The sequence below is a fragment of the Pelobates fuscus genome, chromosome 3, assembly GCF_036172605.1.
Source record: "Pelobates fuscus isolate aPelFus1 chromosome 3, aPelFus1.pri, whole genome shotgun sequence".
Taxonomy (NCBI): domain Eukaryota; kingdom Metazoa; phylum Chordata; class Amphibia; order Anura; family Pelobatidae; genus Pelobates; species Pelobates fuscus.
Window position 1 is genome coordinate 262159843 of NC_086319.1, and position 21121 is coordinate 262180963.

Here is a 21121-nt window from a genome sequence, read left to right on the forward strand (position 1 = left end):
AAGATGCTGCACATAAGCACTGACAATTACCCCCATCAGTGCTAACTACGTAGACCCCAGGCCTGACAGCATCTAACCACACAACAAACGTCTAACTTTATGTCATGCTAACCCCAGTGCAGCAAATTGTAACTCTTAGCCAAGCTTGTCTTTATGCTCCTATAGCATATACTGATAATACTAGCGGTGAAACAGCTGGAGCACCAAATGCGTAATACTCTAATGTTATGTTAGAATAAATAACCCACTCGCAAGTCCGACCTCGCATGTTATGCCACAGAGCGACACTTATTAGCTTGCTAAATTAATGTGATTTATACAAAACAAAAACAAAAAAGTGCATTGTCTTCCTACCCCCACTGTAACTAATGTCCTGAAACCTGCATATGGAATGCCGTTGGGGTACCATATGTATGCCTGTAACCAATATACGCACTGCAAAAATAAAGAATTAAAAAAAAAAAAAAAAAAAAAAAATGGACATTTGAATACAGTGCTGATTTCTCCAGTATGAAGGATTTCCCCAAGTTTATTTCATGCAAAAGTAGAGCCTCCTAAAGCACTTCTTCACAAACATACTGAATCAGAGCCTAGCACTGAGTGTATAGGGAAGACGTGATCAAGGACTCATACATTATTATGCTTTGAATATAGTTTTCTTTAGCATTACATCTCAGTGATAGAGTAAAAAGGCAGGGGTGACCCTACCATGATTAAATTAAGCCTCTTCAGTCACAGATAAATGAAGTCCTGCAGGGACACTGCTGAAAGGCAGTAATTTTGTGTGATTTTCCAGTGCTCAACACAGCAACGGTAAAAAGACATGGCGAAAAAATACTAACTCTCACATAATCCGCAGTCCTAATTTTGCAGTACAATCATATTCCATTTAAATGTTCATTGTATTGGAAATACACAGTCTTTGAAACAAACATGTCTGTAATCCCAGGTTATTTTGGCTTTCAATGGGTCTACAGGAGGATCATTTGAAAAATCCACAACGCTGAAGCCAAACTAGGTCCTGTTGGCATATTGGAATAACAATCTTAAATGGATATACTTTAGCACCACAGTTCCAAACCTTTTTCTAAAGGTACCCAAGAGTCCATTGTTTAAGGATTTTTGAATTCTATTCAAATAAACTTATTAACACAACCTGGGCCTTTCTGGCATTGAATATTGTCCATTACAGGGACATGCATCACTTGCCATTTTTTTTTTAAACAGCAATAAACACTTTAAAACAAAAATACAAACCAAAATAAGGCAATAGGTTTGAAAAGTGTGTGATAAACATTTATACGCTTACTATATCCTTGATCAGATCCTTGATTGCGTTATTTGGCTGCTGGGGGAGTTTATTCAACCATTTTACCTACCCATCTCAATTTCCGACCAGTCCACTAGACAGAAACAGGGCATCATTGTGCCCAAGCACCAGAGCCTGCTCTGCATAACCACACTGTTCAGAATCCCCCTCTCCCCCCTCATTTCTCCCTGTCAGGATGTTGCAAGAATCTTGGGTGTGCCCCTTCTCGGTCTCTCCTCTCTGCCCATGACCTTCTCCTGTCCGTTGCGCGCACCCGTACGGCCAACTCACGCTAACAGGATTTCTCGCAGGCAGCTCCCTTCCTACCACCATCAGACTTCCCTACTCTTCAAGAGCCTTAAAACCCATTTCTTTAGGAAAGCTTATGGCCTCCCAGAGTAACCTCGACCTTCCATACCTGTCTCTTGCTCTCTCCTAAAGGACAGCACTCTACTTTCTCCTCCAGCTCTGCTTCACTCCCACCTTATTTGATTGATATTTCCTGTCCTATTGTGTTTTTATTATCATCATCATTATTATTAATAAAGCACCAACAAATTTCGTAGCGCTGTACAATGGGTGGACTAACAGACTTTTATTTGTAACCAAAAAAGTTGGATGCACAGGAACAGAGGGATTGACGGCCCTGCTCAATAAGCTTACATGCTGTAGAGAGTGGGGTATAGTAGGGATGTGCATGGGCAAAAAAATTCAGGATTTCAGCACTTCGGTTCGGGACTTCCCTAATCCTACCCCGGTAGTGTTAGGGTTAGAGGAAGGTTGGGGTAAGGGTAGGGTTACATTCCTGTCATCATTCCCTTAAATTTTCCCTCCCTCCTGTTTTGCCACTTTTCAGAAATCCAAAGCACTTTGGCAATTCAGACAATTGGAAGCATCCGAATTTCATCCACATTTTAATTCGGACCGAAGCGAATTGCACATATCTATGGTAAAGTGGCACAAAAGGTAAGGGTAGGGTAAAAAAAAATAGGATAGTATTCATTGCAGGCTTAGTGTTTTGTTTTAGAGACAGTTTCAGGAGACGAATCAGGGTGTGGGGAGGGAAAGCTATTCACAGTTTAATTGATATGCTTTCCTAAAGAAGTAAGTTTTCAAAGATTTTCTGAAGGAGTGGAGATTGGGTGAAAGTCTAACAGAGAGGGGAAGGGCGTTCCATAGATGTCTAAGCAAGCATCAGAGGAAGGAGTACGAACAGAGGTTAGACTTAGGTCTCCGGTAGTGCGAAGGGTCCTAGACGGGACATATTTGTGTATTAGTGAGCATAAGTAGGTCGGTGCAGCATTGTGTAGAGATTTGTAAGCAAGTATCAGGATCTTAAATTGACTGCTATATCTTACGGGAAGCCAATGAAGGGACTGACAAAGGGGGAGGCGTGGGAGGTGCAGGCAGACATGAAGATGAACCTCGCCACCGCATTTATTATAGACCAACGGAACTAATTGGGAACACGTAAGAAGCGGATTACAGTTGTCAAGGAGAGAGAGGACATTAAAAGAGCGGGGGGGCGCGGAGCCTGACTGCTGAGCCTGCCGGTTGCACATCACCGAGCTCTGGGCCGGAGACCCTGTTTTGCTGGAATCCCAAGCTACTAACGACCACAAAATTGCAGAGCACCACAGCGAGTCATCTGTAAACAGACAGGGGACACCTCGATGACAGGCTTACAGCCAAAGCCAGTAGCTCCATGTCGGGGCGCGGCCGCGGCAGGGACTGAGGCGGGGGAGGTGGCAGCTCTCCACGTCCTCGGAACTGCTGCGAAGTCCCTCCCCCATTGACCAACGGGGTTATCTCGGTCCTCCCTGGGACAAAGACACACTCACCTCACACAGACCAGAGGGGCCCCGCGGTGCTGGAGCCATGCACTTGGAGAGGCAAGATGGCCGCCGACACGAGGCACGGTGTAGCCCAGACTCGTGAAACTGGACCACACAAGAGGATGGCATCGCCAAAGCCTTTGAGCGCTTCTGGGCACAATTCTGGAAGCACGCCCAACAGAGGAAAGCAAACAAAGCTAGAGTGGCTTCACTTCATTCTGACCCCTCACAAAAAAGTAGCATGCAAAGAAATACAAGACTTAGGACAAAAGCAGTGCGACAGGGGGACAAGCGGAGACCTCGCAACGAACCCAGACGCAGAACATGGCCCACAGCTCCTCCGGAGAGGCAACCTTCCATGCCACCCGCTCACTCGGACGACCCTCACCCACCATGGGCAGCGGCACCGTCAAACCAGACACAGAACACAAAACAGGCCCGCAACGCCACGAGGGACTTGTGTGATCAGAGAGAGGACTTGCCCCATGGCTGGAAGGCGGTGGGGTACTGTGAAGCAGGACTCTTATACTCTAACTAGCAGGGCCACTCGGCACTCAGCGGGCTCACCACTATACTTATAGGAGTCAAGTTACATGAGAGTCACAAACCCAGGCAGAGGTGAGGTGAAATTAAATTGTTTTAATTGTTTACAATATGTAATTGTCTTCCCAGGGACATTCAGTTATTGCTCAGATTAATAGCGGATACGTGTAACACCCCTTAAAGCATAGTCAGCTACCTTCTTTAGTATATGCCCTGACTAACACATCGCATCTGTTTTTTTCTCCTTTACTCACTAAAAATGTACAACGATAAACTGCAGTAATCTATAGCAACGCAATAATCTAGCACTTACATTCAACCGGTTATTGTCTAGTTTGTTTTTTTGCTTAGTATATATCTTAGCCTGTACTTGCACTAACTTAACCAATAGTGTCTTCCTGCACCATAACATACGCTATAGGCTGCTTAATTTTCATGGTCTTATCTTTATGTTAAGCTCAATTATACATATAAAAAATGTGCAAAAACTCATGCCTGTACCTGGTCTGCATACAACTGTATATATGCGCTGTTGTGGCGACTTGACAAAGCTATGTACCTACCTGCACAATAAAAAATAAAGAATTAAAATAAATAAATAAATGGACATAAACCTAGGCTTATCAATGTTTTAGCATTAAATATAAGCTTTTTACATCTTCAAATTCCAACAATGGTTTGAAGTATAGTTTGTAAAGATGACCAAATAATACACAAACCAAGCCTGGAAGCATTTTATGCCATAAATTTCAAAACCAAGTATTAGGAACATGTGAACATTGAGTGTCAAGACAATCCTAGAAACCTCTCTGATTACTGTGAAAGCTTCTCACGGGATTCGTAGGTATCATACGGACAAAAAATAAAGTGTATAGATAGAAAGCAACAAGAGAAGAGGAAATAAAGGAAGACGAAAAAAAAGTAACTTATAATGATATTTAGTCTTGGTATGACTATGTGTCTAATGGAAAATACAGAGAGTCTGGCAATTAATGCAAGGGAAAGACCCCAGATCCTATAAGACTTATTGGGGGCAATTAAATAGGTGTTTCATTTTCTACCACTAATTTGAAAGAGAGTGTTTCATAAATTTAGTTAATCCTCTTTGAGCTGTAAGTTTCATTGAGTTTATACAAAACAAATATCCACATATTTAACAGAATTGATTTTGAAAGAATATGTGAGACCATGTGTACTTCATCATTCAAAAAGGGAACAAACCTGTCTATCAACATTTGTACAAGATACCCTGCTATACATATTTTTAAGGAATTTCTGTGGTATACCCAGAGATAAAGAGATAGGCACAGCAGGAGAAGGTCCTTCAAGATCTGGGGCTATTACAATACTGGAACAAAAAGGATACAAAGTAACAATCATAACATTTGCTAAAAGTCAGCAAGTTCACTGTTCAAGCACAGATGTACTCAACAGCTCAGTTAATCTCAGTGGCTCTCTCTGGATCTGAGCTCTCCATGACTTTTGTCAAACAAAGCAACCAGAAAATGTTCTCAGTACATTTGGCACAGAAATCACCAGAGTCCAGGTGGTGAGAAATCTTGCTGTGTTTCTTCCTTAAGATGAACTGAGTTGGCAAATGTTCACCTGAAAGTACAGCTTGAGCCAAATCGGATCTTTGTAAAGTAACAGGATTGAAAGCAACAAAATAGCTTTAGGAATACAAACCTGTATTCTATATGCTATAGTGTTCATATCCCTACTCTTTTTCACACTCACACCCAATCAATAAATAATATTAAAAAAAAAATCAATTAATTCCTTTTTTTGATCGTCTAAGTTTTCTTTTGGAACTGCTTACCTCTCTGCCTCCCGTGACGTCACCCCTCCTTCCAATGTCCAATCCAATGCTGCTCATTGGTGAGCCAATACAAAATTCCCTATGGAAGAGCATTGAATCAATGCTCTCCTATGGGCATTCCATGTCATGTGACAGTTTCAGTGCAGCGGAACTATTGGATGTCATACTGGACCATTCTCACCGGCGAGGAGCGCATGTGGGATCTTTAGTTGAAAATATAAAAAAAAAAATGTTTTAGATTGCTAAACAGAGGGAGATCTGGAATGGAAGATCATGCTTCCTGTTGCTGGCACATTTCCTGCAAAGGAGAAGATGCCCATGTTTGTCACCTGTATGTTGTTGATAGATGTAAATTTTGCAAAATTTACATTAGGGAGACCGGACGTTTACAGGGGGAGTAATTGGCCCCGGCACAAAAGCAAATATAGCTCTGTATGTGCAGCATTTCAAGCAGAAATAAAGTAAAGCATAAGGAAAGGAAGGTCACGTTAACAGAGATTTCTCCTAAAGTAATCGCCTAACCCTAAAATTCTGTGACACGATATGTAATGTGATCCCCTTTAGAGGATCTAACCCTGATACAATATACTTAAATAGGTTTTCCTTCCATTAATAATGTGCTAAATTGCACATTTATAAAAAAAAAAATACAAATTAAGAAATCTAGTTAGTTCAGTATTTTTTTTATAACTGTGAGCAAAGAAAGAGGCAAAAAAAAAAAAAGCTGCACATGCACACTCATACCAAAACGATCACGTCTAAAAGTAGAAATGGTCACGGATAACCCTGTAAGTAGAAATACTGCATACAAATCATGTGGTTTTAGAAGAACAAGTAAAAAGCATAGGTTATAGGATCCATTTTGGCTTTGCTTGTAATTCTATAACATGAATCAGGTTCGATTTCTTCTAGCAGATGTTATATATGTGTTCCATAGAAAGCAGTGCATCCAATACATACTGGAGAAATGGCATAGAATAGTAATGAGTATAGTGACACAGCAGTCACTATATGATGTGAAATCGTTGGATCTTTTAAAACTGCTGAAGTGACAAGGAATGATATAATGAGGCCCTGCAATGCACCAGTGTGCAGCTGAGTGCATGTATATTTCAGTAGGATAGCTCTAACAGGTGTACTTCGCATGTTACAAGTCGAATTAAAGCAGACAAGACTTACATTGAATGCAGATGTTATACAGTTTGTTTGTTTTATTTACATAGAACTAACACTTGTGTATAGAACATTACAGCAGAAAGAAGTGCAGTCAGCAATCAGTCATTGTAACAGGAGTTTAAATGTATACACACGCATAAGAAGATCATACAATAAAGCTACGTGTGTGTAAGTTTTATTTATACAGCCCTACTAGGCTTACTGACAAAGTTGCACTTTACATTTCAGTAAAGGCAGGGTGAAAGAAGTGTAGTTGTAAAAAAACCAGATACATATGCATACAGTATGATAGAAGATCCTTGCCCAGAGAAGCTTACAATCTGTTTAAAATCAGAGCAACATTATAGTGAAAACATTTTATAGCATTTGCCAGGAGGGGGCGTAGTACCTTGTCATTGGGTAATACTGGGACATACTGGAGCAGTGAGGCAGTACAGAGCTTGGCACTGCATCCAGAGAGAGAGAGAATGTTCTGTGCTGCAGAGCTATACAGCGTGACATTGCAGTGACCTAGATCACAGGAGTGTGACAATGCACACACAATGCTAACTGGCCATTTAATATTACAGTGTGATGGCCCAGACTAATTTACTGTAACACCACATTGCTAAATAATACACTGTGGTACGAAATATTAAATGACTAAGTTCAGCAATATAGAGTAACAGTTATGAATGATGCACTGACAAACTGAAAGTGACTGTCATACAGAGTACATCTGTGGGACAAGGAGTAATTTAGCATGAGCTAGCAGTGACAGGATATAACACAGTCAATGTAGTCCTTAAAGTGACACTATAGTCACCAGAACTACAGCTTATTGAATTTGTTCTGGGGAGTAGAATCATTACCTTCAGGCTTTTTCAGAGAAAATGTAGTGTTTACATTACAGCCTAGTGATAACTTCACTGGCCACTCCTCAGATATCTGTTAGAGATCCTTCCTGGGTCATGGCTGCCTAAAATGCATCCAAACATTCAGTGTCTCCTCCCTCTGCATGCAGACACTGAACTTTCCTCCTAGAGATTCATTGATTCAATTCATCTCTATGAGGAGATGCTGATTGGCCAGGGCTGTGTTTGAATCATGCTGGCTCTGCCCTTGATCTGCCTCTTTTTCAGTCTCAGCCAATCCTATGGTGAAGCATTGTGCTTGGATCAGGCCACCACTTCTGATGATGTCAGCAGACTGTTTGTTTTACTGAGTCTAACAGCATGCAGGGTTACAGCTTCTGGCTTGAATACAGTAAGATTTGTATCTATTTATGGAGGCATGAGGGCCCCAGGGGGGCTAGATGGTGGTTTTAACGCTATAGGGTCAGGAATACGTGTTTGTGTTCCTGACCCTATAGTGATCCTTTAACAACCATGTCGGGACCCAAAAATACATCCTCAGTTTCTACCTCAGTGGGTATCCATTAAAAGAAATTACATTACATTGTTTACTGTGGCACCAATGACCAAAATAAATTGTTTACTGTACAACACAGTCATATCCAGTGTAGCAAACACCCACTGACTCTGGGAAACATCTGATGAAGGTGCTCTGGAAAATTAATTTTAATGTGAATATTAGAATTATTGAAAAATGGGTCACCAAACTGCTACCATGTACATACATTAGGTCTCTGACAAATTAAGGTTAAGAAACCACTTATACAATGTGACTGGGGAGTGACGCTGGGACAGGAGACAGATGTGAAAGCAGCACACAAGAAATATTCAGTATAACACCTCTGCACGACTGGGCATCAGTCCTGGAGAAGTAATATTAATAAAATGATAGACTACCAATGTCTATTGCAGTAAATACTATTTATCCATGCAAAACAGTATAGAATGGCTCAAAAACAGCCTTAAATGAGCACTTTAAGCACCATAATGGGGATGTTTCTAACTGGTTTAACCCAGCACCATCACCACTACACTGAGCTTCAGTAGTTATGGTGCTTAGAGTGCCCATTTAATAAAAGAGCCAATATGTTAAATGTTTCTTGCCTGTGCTGTTTTGCCAGAATATAGAAGCAGATTTCTCTGCAACTGGCTGTGGTAGCCTATTTCTTTTTACTACCATTAGGCAGTGATATCATGTGGCAATGCAGTGCAAAGGAGCAATAAAGCTTGAAGATGCAGTGACACAGAATGTTATAGCATAACCCTGTAATAACAAGGAGTGATTGAGTAACTGGATGGTACAGTAAATTCCATGAAATTACAATGCAGTTACAATGAAATGTACAAAGTGACAATGCAGTAAGACAGTAATCTAGTGCTACTGCAGAGACGGAATAATAGGGTTACAGTGTAACAAGTGAAACGATGGGAATGATAACGTGTGACAATATATTAACAAAAAGTAATAACAATAGGAATCATATAATGTGACAATGTATCAACAAAGAGATATAGAAAGGGGATTAATAATTTGACAATGTATCAGTGAGTTATATTGCAGGGGTTATAAAGATTTGTGATATAGTAACAGCAAGGAGTAATAAGGAGGATGATAATAGCACAACAATGTATGAACAGGCAATGACATGGAATAAAACTGTGTAACTATTCAGCACCTAGGATTGCTATTGTGTAACAGTGATCTGCCACTACAGTGATATGTAATGATATAGTTTAGCAATGCAATGACAGTGAATTATATAGTGTGACCATTCCATGACAGTGAGTGATATTATAATATGGCAGTGACAGTGAATTATCTAGTAAAAATGAAAATCCAGCGCACTTCCTTATCTACTAAAAAGCAACTTTGGTGCTGACAGATTTTGTTAGTTTTTTTTAAAAAACTATCTATCTAGAGTTTTTTTTTTTTTTTTAACTCCCATTAATTTTTGCCTAGATTAGGTGTTTTTAAAAAAACTCCTAATCTAGGCAAAAATTAATGGGAGTTTTTAAAAAAAAAAAAAAAAAACTCTAGATAGTTTTTTTTAAAAAAAATAACAAAATCTGTCAGCACCAAAGTTGCTGTTTAGTAGATAAGGGAGTGCGCTGGATTTTCATTTTTATTGTATTTATATATATTTCAGAGTCTAGCCAACTCCTTGGTTTTGCACCCCTCTCTGGACCCTATTTAGCCTTGTACTACAGAGAACTCGAGATGGAATTTGTTCCCCCAAGTAAGTAGCTCATGAAGCAGACATTTGGCTGTTAGAGTAGGACCTGCCAAAGATGGGGTATATTGACGTTGTGGCAGGCTTATGCAATGTATGATCATATAATGTAACTAAACCCACACATAATTTTTTGCCTAGATAAGGTATTTTTGAAAAACTAACAAAATCTGTCAGCACCAAAGTTGCTGTTTAGTGGATAAGGAAGTGCGCAGGATTTTCATTTTTATTGTACTTATTGGCTCCCAGCAGCACCCTATTTATGCATGTTTAGGTGAGTGCAGCCAGCTGCTTGTTTTCTCATAGTGAATTATATAGTGTGACCATTCCGTGACAGTGAGTGATATTATAATATAGCAGTGACAGTGAATTATGTAGTATGACACTGGAATGGCAAGGAATGGTACAACATTAAAGAAACAGTGTATGACAGCATGCAAGCATTGAATCACCTTGTGATATACAATATTGCAGTGAGATTTGTTGTGGTAAATTAATAAAGCCATTAAAACCTATACCAATTCTAGGTTAATAATGATTAAATTATAAAGCCATGAGGAGTAAAAAAAGACTGATTAACACAGTGTAATGAGGTTGCTTTCCAGGGCATAATGTCAATATGCTTGGTACAGCGTATGACATAGTTTATTAATAATGGCTGACACTGGATAATAAAAGGTCAAATCAGGTAATGGAGAGCATTACGGGGTGTTAACAAGCTGACACTGATATTGGGTTTCTGGAGGGTATCAGATCATAGAGTAATGCAGTGTGACAAGTCATGAATTACTGCTGTGGGTTACAAAGTGAACACATTGATTCAGTATATAGCGGCAGTGGGTAGCGTGTGATGAGGGCAGTAAATGCCTGGAAAACATGGTATCAGAGCAGGCTGACAAGAATATAAAATTTTGATAGTGGAGTTAATATAACAGTAGGTTTCAGAAAGTAGAGAACAGACAGATTTCCCGCATGGATTATTGTAACCCTCTCCTGCTTAGTCTTCCCAAAAGCCGTACTGCACCTCTACAGTCCGTAATGAACGCTGCTGCCAGACTGATTTTCCTCTCTAATCGTTTCTCTCACACCTCACCCCCCTGTTAGTCCTTACATTGGCTTCCTGTATGGTATAGGAGTCAATTCAAGGTACTAATTCACACCTATAGAGCACTGAACAACTCTAGCCCCTCTTATATCTCCTCACAGATCCATAGGTATGTCCCTTCTCGGTCTCTCCGCTCTGCCCGTGACCACCTCCTGTCCGTTGTCCGCACCCGTACGGCCAACTCATGCTTGCAGGACTTCTCGCAGGCGGCTCCCTTCCTGTGGAATAGCCTTAAACTTAAGAAGTGCCTTAAAACCCATCTCTTTAGGAAAGCTTATGGCCTCCCAGAGTACCCTCTACCTCACATACCTGTCTCTTGCTCTCTCCTAAAGGGCAACCCACCTTATTTGACTGCAAATTCCTGTCCTAATGTGTTTTACACCCCACCTCCTATGGCATGTAAGCTCAATTGAGCAGGGTCCTCTTCAACCTATTGTTCCCGTAAGTTCTTTGTAATTGTTCTATTTATAGTTAAATCCCCCTCTCATAATATTGTAAATCGCTACGGAATCTGTTGGTGCTATATAAATGGCAATAATAATAATACTAAATCATACTGGTAGGCAAAATGATAGGTCACTGATCCTTCAAATACCACAGATGTGTGCACTGGATTGTATAGCAATAAATAATACTGGAATAGGTGGTGTCATCAAAAAACAAATAAAGTTTATGTTAAAACATCAAACATACAAAAGCAGATCTGGCTACAGATTCTGTCGGGACTCTCTTTGGACAGTTTGCCAAAAATGAGATGGAATCAAGTCAATAGTTGAACTGAAGTTAATTCAATAATTTGGCTGTGACTTTTCATAAAGCTATTCTAACATTAACACATACACTGATAAGCCACCACATTAAAACCACCTGTCTAATATTGTGTAGGTCTCCCTCGTGCTGCCAAAACAGCTCTTATGCAACGAGGCGTGGACTCCACAAGACCTCTGAACGTGTCCTTTAAGTTCTGCAAGTTGCGAGGTGGGGTCTCCATGGATCAGATTTGTTGTTCCAGCACATCCCACACATGCTCAATGGGATTTTTATCTGGGGGATTTGGAGGCTAAGGCAACACTCTAAACTCTTCGTCATGTTCTTCAAACCATTCCTGAACAATTTTTGCAGTAGGATAGGGTGCATTATCCTGCTGAAAGAGGCCACTGCTCTCAGAGAAACCACTGCCATGAATGTTTTTAAGTGGTCTGCAACAATCTAGGTAGGTGGTATGTTTCACAGTTACATCCACATGAATACCACAAATGTTTCCCAGGAGAACATTGCCCAGAGCATAACACTGCCTCCGCCAGCCTATGTTCTTCCCATAGAGCATCTTGCTGCCATCTCTTCCCAAGGTAAATGACGCACATGCACCTGGCCATCCACCTGATCTAAAAGGATACAAGATTCATCAGACCAGGCAACCTTCTTCCATTGCACCATGGCCCAGTTCAGGTGCTCACGTCCCCATTAAATGTGCTTTTGGCAGTGGACAGAGGTCATCGGCTACGCAGCCCCATACACCGTAAGCGGTGATGCAATGTGCATTCTTACACCTATCATGCATATCATTCAGCAATTTGAGCCCAGCAGTTCTTCTGTGTGACTTTACCAAACTGGCTAGCCTTCGCTCCTCACATGGATCAATGAAACTTGGGCGCCCACGACTCTGATGCAGATTTACCAGTTGTCCTTCAATCAACCACCTTTGGTAGGTACCAACAACTGCATACCAGGAATACCCCAGAATACTTGCTGTTTTAGAAATGGTCTGACCCAGTTATCTGGCATCAGTATTTGGCCCTAGTCAAAGTCACTCAGATCTTTTCACTTGCCCATTTTTCCTGCTTTCAACATGTGAAATTCAAGAACTGTTGGTTCACTTGCTGCCTAAGAAATTCCACTCCTTGACAGGTAAAGCTATTCCAGCACACGCCACACACACACACACTCTCTCTCTCTCTCTCTCTCTCTCTTTCTCTCTCCCAAATATTCTGCCTTGTATGAAAATGCCACCAAAAAAATAAATAAATAAAAAATCTACGATTTCACTTTCTTGGTTTGTCCATATTATCTCCGAGAAGATTAAACTCCTTTCCCATATTCTTTATCTATTCTAGGCTACTCCCCTAACTTCAAAAGGCCTAGTCCAACTCTAAAATCTTCTCTATTCCTTTATAATTTCAAAGAGTCTTGGGTCATGCAACATTCTTCATTATTTTAAGGCAGCCAGGTTTGTGCAAGTTAATAGAATAGTTGATGGTTTTCCCTGCCCGGTCAGGGAATTTATTTATCCTTGCAAAACTGCCCATCCTATCATGGATGGAAACTGTCCATCCTATCATGTTATTTAACCATGGCATTTTAGGATAAAAGAGCTTGCCACTATTGATTGTGGTTTACTGGCTCTATACTTTTTCCTTTGGACTACTCAGAATGGTCAGAACACAATGACCATTAGAGAATCCAGAATATATATCTTTCCTGGTCATTCTTTCTAACAATTCCAGCAAATAGTTTTTTTTGTTTTTTTTTTTAATTTACTGTTTATTATATTTCTTCATGTAAAATAAAAGGGGATACGAAAAGCAAAAAGGAAGGGTACATAGAAATATTAACCCTGTTATCATAGTACACATCACAGGAGACACTGTTATCAAAGAGACAATGTTATCATAGTACATATCATGAGATATAGTCTTGTGTTATACTTCTAATGAAATTAACTTATTTATTATTAACATATTTAACTGTTGAAAAGAAAGTTCCTGTTCTCCTGTCTCTACCTCAGCTTAAATATTTATTACAACCTGAGTTTGACGGCTATATTTCTATTATACACAAAAAAAAAAAATTTTTTTTAAATACTTCAATTTACATCCAATTGCTATGATGCCCCCTATTATTCTATTTAATTAATTTTACTCAAGTATAATTTTCTTGCTTCCTTTCCCTATTGTAAGTTAAGTAAGATTGTCAAGTTAGACATTAATTGTTCAAAAAATAACATTATCCGAAACCGGTGAGTCTGATTTCTACCCATATACTAATTCTTATTATTAGATTCAAGGTAAGTTTGCCACATTTAGGCTATTTGTGGGCTCAGTTTTCCTATTTTTCTTTGGTTCCACATTAATAATTCATATTCTACTGTTGTCGACATTACTTCTTCAATTTCTTGCAGTGAAGGTAGATCTTTGGACTTCCAATATCTAGCAATTAGTATAGACCCTGTGCTCAATAAGAGGAATATCATTTTCTTGATTATTTTAGTAGTATTTATTGGGAGTGATCGAAGCAGTATTGTTTTTGGGTCGTGAGATATTTGCTGATTTGTGGTTTGTTTTATTATTTTTTACATTTTCTTCCAGAATATGTTCACCTCTTTACATATCCACCAGACATGCAACATAGTGCCTCTGTGTCGCAGCGCCAACACCTGTCTGATGAGTCCGGGAAGATAGTATGCAAACGGGCTGGAACCGTGTACCACCTGTACATTATCTTCCTTGTTACTTCTAAATGCGCAGTGCTAGTAGTTAGTCCAGAATGTGCGTTAAAAATATATTCCCATTCCCTTATTGAAATATTCTGTTGGAGATCTTCTTGCCAATATTGCATAAATTTCCACTCTGCTTTATCGGCTGGATTGGCTAATATTTGGTAGCATAAAGACAATGATTTTTTCGGGGGGCTTAACGATAAGCATTTCTCTTCAAACTTTGATATAGAGGATTGCATCGTGTCTGTTCTTACATGAACCTTTTCTGTATCTAAAATCGCTTTAATTTGGAGGTATGCAAATGTGTAGCTTGCTGGTAATGAAAACTATTTTTGTAGAGTCGAAAATGATTTTAGACCTTCTGTGGTACATAGGTGGAACAGATGTGTAATTCCCGCTCTTTCCCATTTCTGATATGGAAACGTTCCATTACAGAAATATAACATTTTGATTGGAGTCGCTAAGGCCCATGGGTTGGCTGTACACAATTTATCTCTGTAAGAATCCCAGATTTTCAGTAGATGTTTAGTAGAGGGCAGCATATTTGAGTTTAATTGTCGTAGTTGTTGAGGCTTCCATAAAAGTGTTGAGAGATTTTGTGATCCACAATAGTTATTTTCTATTGCCACCCATTGAGGGGTATAATTGGTTGAATGAACACTAATAACATTCATAAGTATTGAAGAGTAATAATATGCCTTTATATTTGGTATCCCTATTCCTCCCTTTTCCAAATTTCTCATCAATAATGTCTTAGGCATTCGCGGGTGTTTGTTACCCCAGCTAAGGCGAACCATAGCAGCTTGCATAGCTGTTATATATTTTTGTGGGAGTAATAAATTCAATGATCTGAAGAGGTATAATATCTTAGGTAATATTGACATTTTAAGTGCTGTTATTTTCCCTACCCAAGATAAGAACAGATTCTTCCAGGATTTTAATTGATTATCGATTTCCTTCAATAGTTTCGTATAGTTGACTAGTAAGAGATCTTTTTCTTTTTTAGTGATTCTGATTCCTAAAAATATTAAATGGTCTTCCCTCCAATCATAAGAGAAACTTCTTTTCAATCTTTCATCTGTAGATTTAGTTGTATTAAGGCACATTGCTTGAGTTTTTGTCATTTTTAATTTATAATATGATTGTTGACTGTAATGCTGCAATTCTATCAAGCTCCTGTGGCCCCACCTCTTCTGGAATTCCTCGCACCTTGATATTATTACGGCGAGATCTATCTTCGAGATCCCAGAGTTTGGAATCCTGATATAGCATTTTATCCTCTAATACACTTACTCGAGACTTTAAGCCTGTATAGGCAACGTAAACATCTTCTACTTTTGTCTCTAGTTGTATAGTCCTTGTGTCTAATTTAATCATATCTTCTTTTAGATCTGCGATAGCAGTTGCCACAGTTGTCTGCATTTGAATAACCGCTTTATCCAGCATATCCAGTAAAAGCTTTGGTGTGAGGAGGGCCTCTGCTTTTCTAACAGGGGCAGGGGCAGGCTTCGGGTCTATATCTGAATCTGAGATTGTATCACCTTCTGTTTCGGCATCTGCTCCATCTTGAGCCCCTGTATCGATAAGTTTACTTTGTGTTGCCCAAACCGCAAAAAAGGCCCCCTTATCTTTCACCTCCTTTGCTTCTACCAGCTTCCTCGAGCGGTTTCAAGACATCACTGGTCTCCTTAAGTCCTTCTGGGTCAGGGGTAAGGCTCTAATATTGCGTCTCTCACAGAGCTGTGCACTTAAAGTGCTTCTAGCCCCCCTTCTCTTGCTTCTGCTTTCCGTCTTTCGTCTCTCCGTCTCTCGCCCTCTTGCCTCCTGCTTCCTCTACCGTATCTCCGTCTCTCTCTTTCCTCTGTATTTTTTTGCAGCTTTTTTACGTTTTCTTTAACGTTTTTCCCCAGCTTCCACCTCCACCTCCAGCACTACCTCTCCCCTCCGGTTTCGCGTTAATCACTGTTACTGTCAGCCTCCGCTCACCACCTCCAGCGCCCGCACACCTCCTCCAGCGTCCGCTCGAGCGTCCACTCACCTCCTCTCCGAACTCCCACACTCCCACTCTTTCAGGCGCTAGCTGCTTGTTCACTCGTGTGCTCACTCCTTAGCCCTCCTCTCCCCTCACTCTCAGAAAAGGCAACCAGGTGCCGGTGAAAAAAAAAGGCAGCCGCAGGGAAGAAACTTAAACTTAACTTAACTTAATTGGTCAGCTTTCTCAATCAATGTAACGCTCTAACAGCTCAAACAGCCCGGGTCTGCAAGCTGGTGTACTAGACAGCCATAGCTTCGGCTTCCGGTCACGCCCCAGCAGCAAATAGTTTTGAACATACTACTGAAACAGAATGCATGTAAAATATATGAAGTGCTTGTAATTGCCTCCATCAAGGCTTGCTTAAATATTTTCCCCAGTTTTGATAGATTTTTTCGAGGGTGTATTTTCAGATAGACTGCACAAAGGGCCAAAACCTAAGCTTGAACATTGCAAATTGCACATGTAATGGGAAGCAAGTTGAATAATCATGGTTGGCCCTTTTAGGTCTTGGGTTTAAAAGACTTAAAAAAAAGCCCGGAACACCAGAGGGTGAGGTAGAAACATGCGACGCTGACACAGTAGACGCCCAAAGGCACCGTACATGACCGATATGCCAAATAGGGGAACCGGGTTTTGCAGTGCTCTATCTTGTAACGAGATGATTAGACGGACATAAGTAGGATGTCTATATGAACGAATGCACAACGAGACCCAAGCACCATAAGCGTACCAGAAAGGGGTAAACCTGCATTATCTGATAGGAGCCAGCGCCCGAGCGAACAGCACGCACCTCGAGGCAGCTCTACAGGAGTACGGCGATATCCCCGGCTTTTCCACCATCAAGAGCACCCCAAGTGAGTGCAGAAAGAACCAGCTGGGTACCCAAACCTATGAGGAAGAAAAATAAAAAGCAGCGGGCGGACCCGGGAACAGGCTCCCGCGATATAGGGACTTTCATGCGAGCAGCTGCGTAGCCAGACACGTCCAAGATGGCGCCTAGTGAGGCCTACACCTCTTCCTCATCGGACGAGGATAGCAATTATGTTAATACCCTTGCCCCGGCCAGGCTGCGCCCAGATCCATAGCCACCCTTGGAGTTGGGAGACTCAGGCCCATCCACAAAAGCTGACATCAAGGCGTTAATGCTGGAAATAAAAGCCATGTTCAATGCAGACATGGCACCGGTCCGTGAGGAGATATTCATATTAACCAACCGCATGTGAGCGGTGGAAGAAAGCATGGGGGGCACAAAACTAGTGCGATTGGCTACTGGTGCTGCACTAGGAGCACTGCAAAAACAGTGCGCTAACCAGCAGGCACAACTGGCCAGCATGGAAGACAGGGTAAGAGCCCGAAATCTGAGAATTTGCGGAGTGCCAGAGGCAATCTCAGGAGCTGAGCTCCCTCACTATTGTTGGAGACTTATTGCCACGTTAATGACGCCCAAGCAAGCCAAACAACTGACAGTCGACTCCTGCTTCAGACTGGCTAGACCCCAAGACGCACCTAGAGACTTCCTGATGAAGCTAGTATGGGACTGACAGGGGAATCCTCATGGGAGCAGCGAGAGGCTCCCCCACTGTGTCCTTTGAAGGGGCACAACTGGCTTTTTACAGGGACTTTTCAAGGAACACCCTCATGTGGCGGAGATCCCTTCGACACATCACCCAGCTGTTAAGAGAGCATTCAATCCCCTACAAATGGGGCCCTCATCGATTGCAAGCTGAGAAATCCGGCAAGACACATCTTCTCTCTCACCTTATAGAAGCACCTGCATTCTTTCAAAACCTGGGCATTCCGGCAGACACAGCGATAAGACCATAACGACCAACTTGGACTGTTGCGGATATCACTCCCTTTGTCCCAGGAGGTGGATCACCTCGGGCAACTACCTGATGCCATCAGTGGAGGACTCATCTCGCCCCACACATTCTACCATACTCACTATGTGTTAGAAATGCTTTACATTCCTCTATCCTGGTTCCTAAACTAGTTATCCCCCCCCTCCCCCCCCCACAGAGCGTAACCTGTGATTACTTTAGCTGGTTGCTCTACCAAGTTTGCCATAGTACGCTCGGCATGGGACACAGGCCTTCTGGCTAGCTATCTCCCTGCTATTAATATTTCCCTAAGCCTTTGAAGGTTACAAAGCTATACTACAACCCACAGTGTCTCCATAAGCCACTGATAAAAACACTAAGACCCTAATTCACAGGCACTTGAAGCCTCATCCCCGCACGCCCCAGACTTGCTTCGCGCCCCCTAGGTTAAACGAGAGAGGGTCCCTTGTTCAATTTAGTGGATGCCTGCAATGTGTAATACCGTACTTAACTTGTATATGTTTAAATTTTCTGTTCGTGCCATGCTGTGAGGATTGCACTCACTCACAAAAAGTGAGTGCAAACAACTGTATAAAATGGATTTAACAAATTTGACTAGCTACCAGGAGCTGCATGGAGTAGCAAACTTGGATTGAGCTCCCTGCTACAATTGTATCCCCATGACATTTATTATAGGAGGGCCCAACAAATTGTTAAATCAGTCATGGGATGTCAGTGGTTACAAATGGTTGTGCGTTCTTCACATTCCAGGGGAGGCATCGGTGGGTTAGACTGTGGGATGGGTATGTCTGGTTATTCCTGGTACCAAAACCACTAAAGCAGAATGTAGCTGTTGGTGCGCTCCTTTAATCTGTTTGTACTGTATTTTTACTGTAAAACTTTCTAACAAGTGTAAAAAAATAAATTAAAAAAGGAATTACTGAAAGAATTTAAAAACCAAACAACACTTACTTGTCAATAAAGGAGCTTTGAAGAATGACGGAAATCAGATCATAATTGTTTTTGCATTTCTACACAATGGAAAAAAGGCAACATATAAGACACAAGTTGCTGTCTTATAATTCCAAATGCTTTATCAAATAATGCCTGCTTCTGTTAAAGAAAATGGCACTTTAAACTGCTCCAAAGGGACAATTAGTATATACCCCTGGCGGTATTTGTCAGACAAGCCACTTATTTTTCTAAGCTGAACAGCAATAGAACTCAGAGAACCAGAGTTTCTGTTAGCCTGCTATGAGAAAGATACAGGCAAAACTAGATTGGTCGGGGAAGGAGGGATAAGGGACACATAGTGTCTGTTTTGAGAGATAGTCGACAGCCTGTAGCTTTGCAGGATGACATAGATGCACTTAGAGATGTGACATCAAACTACTGAATACACAGAGAGAGAACAAGAACGGACGTGTAGACCTGAACTGTGGGCACACTCAGTGCCATTATGCACATCAAGGTGAGAACCTATTTAAGGGCAGTATTGTTTTTCATGTATTTCAATCAGTATTTCATTAGTCACCACTGTACCTATCCTGTGTACAGCAGTTACCTGTATATATAGATATATTGGTTTAAAAGAATGGGAGCAGATTGTTTGCCCTGTCCCTGACTGCATTGTTAACACTATGAGAGTGCATAATGGCATTCTTTGTAGGAACATTGGCATTACCCTTGTGAATATATGCTACAGTTTTGTATGAAGGAAGATCAGTGGTGCCCCTGTCTGCAAAGTCAGTTCATGTACAATGGACTAATAGAAATGTTGGCCCTGTCCCTTTTTGAACATTTGTATGTATTTTATAATTTTTGTACAAAGAAATGTTAGCAAGTTTGCAAGGAGTATGTATGTTGTAGTTAAGTATAGCAAAATGTTGGCAATGTTAGAGGAAAGCTTTCAACTCCATATGCATTGTACCTATGTCTGCAATTTGTATGTTTGTTAAAGGTTATTGAATAGTGTTGTGTATTTCTTATGATTTACTCAAAGGTTAGCATTGTTATTTTCTGGACTATATATGTATGCTATAGTTTGGTAGAGATGAAAGTAAGCAATAAGTGTGTGCATGAGAACTTCAGTTGACTAGGTTAGAATGGTTATATCTGCATTGTATATTTATGTTAGTTTATTAGATAGGAGGCTACAACCATCCCTGACCTCACCGTCTTCAGATCATATAATATTGTGGAGAAGGGTATAAACATTTACTTTGTGAATGCATATTTAGATCCTTAACTACATTATTGAGCAATATAAACTTGTCATACGGGAAATAAGCACAAATATATCCCTATACCAAGGAATTCTAAAAGATTATGATTTTGGCCATAACATTCTCAGTATACTAGGAGACAATTGCAAATTAGCACAAATTGTGTTGATACATTTTAAATGCCTAGCCCACAAATGTAAGGCAATATCTTTATACCAAGCTTTTACCTGCCAAGTGCATGAGGTAAGTTTAAATGGTACCAATGTCCAAGTGCATGCAGCTGTTATGGTGCTCATCTGTACATCACTAGGCTTGTTCTATAGCTGTAAATGACTGACAGCATGGAGTTCCTCATTAACGAATAAGTAGATTTGTATTCCCACTGCACTCTAAGAATGCAATGCACACATTTCAAACAAATGCAATCAGTATTGCAACTCTAAGGCACTTTGTTATATACTTGGCGTCATTTATTACATCTGTCAGAAATTTTCATCTATTGCTTTTTTGCGTCTTAATTGGCGTTTTTGAATATGCTATTTTTGCAGGATGCAACATTTCTAGCAGCTCCGTGTTGTATCTGAGTGCATAACAGAGCTCCATTGCAATAATACTCACACCATTGGTGTCAAAC

General features: G+C 40.7%; 1 protein-coding gene across 4 annotated transcripts in view; it reads left to right on the plus strand.

The window, feature by feature from the left end:
• The window catches only part of ANK1 (ankyrin 1), a 201535-nt gene that overhangs the window by 32309 nt on the left and 148105 nt on the right, over nucleotides 1-21121 (plus strand). The window contains exon 1 of one of the 4 annotated variants that reach the window (XM_063448449.1): nucleotides 19596-19733. The exons of the other annotated variants lie outside the window; for them this stretch is intronic. Within the exon in view, the coding sequence (XP_063304519.1) occupies nucleotides 19722-19733 (12 nt within the window). The 5' untranslated portion in view covers nucleotides 19596-19721. Of the gene's footprint in view, nucleotides 1-19595; nucleotides 19734-21121 lie in introns of those variants that run through there. 4 annotated transcript variants of the gene reach the window in all.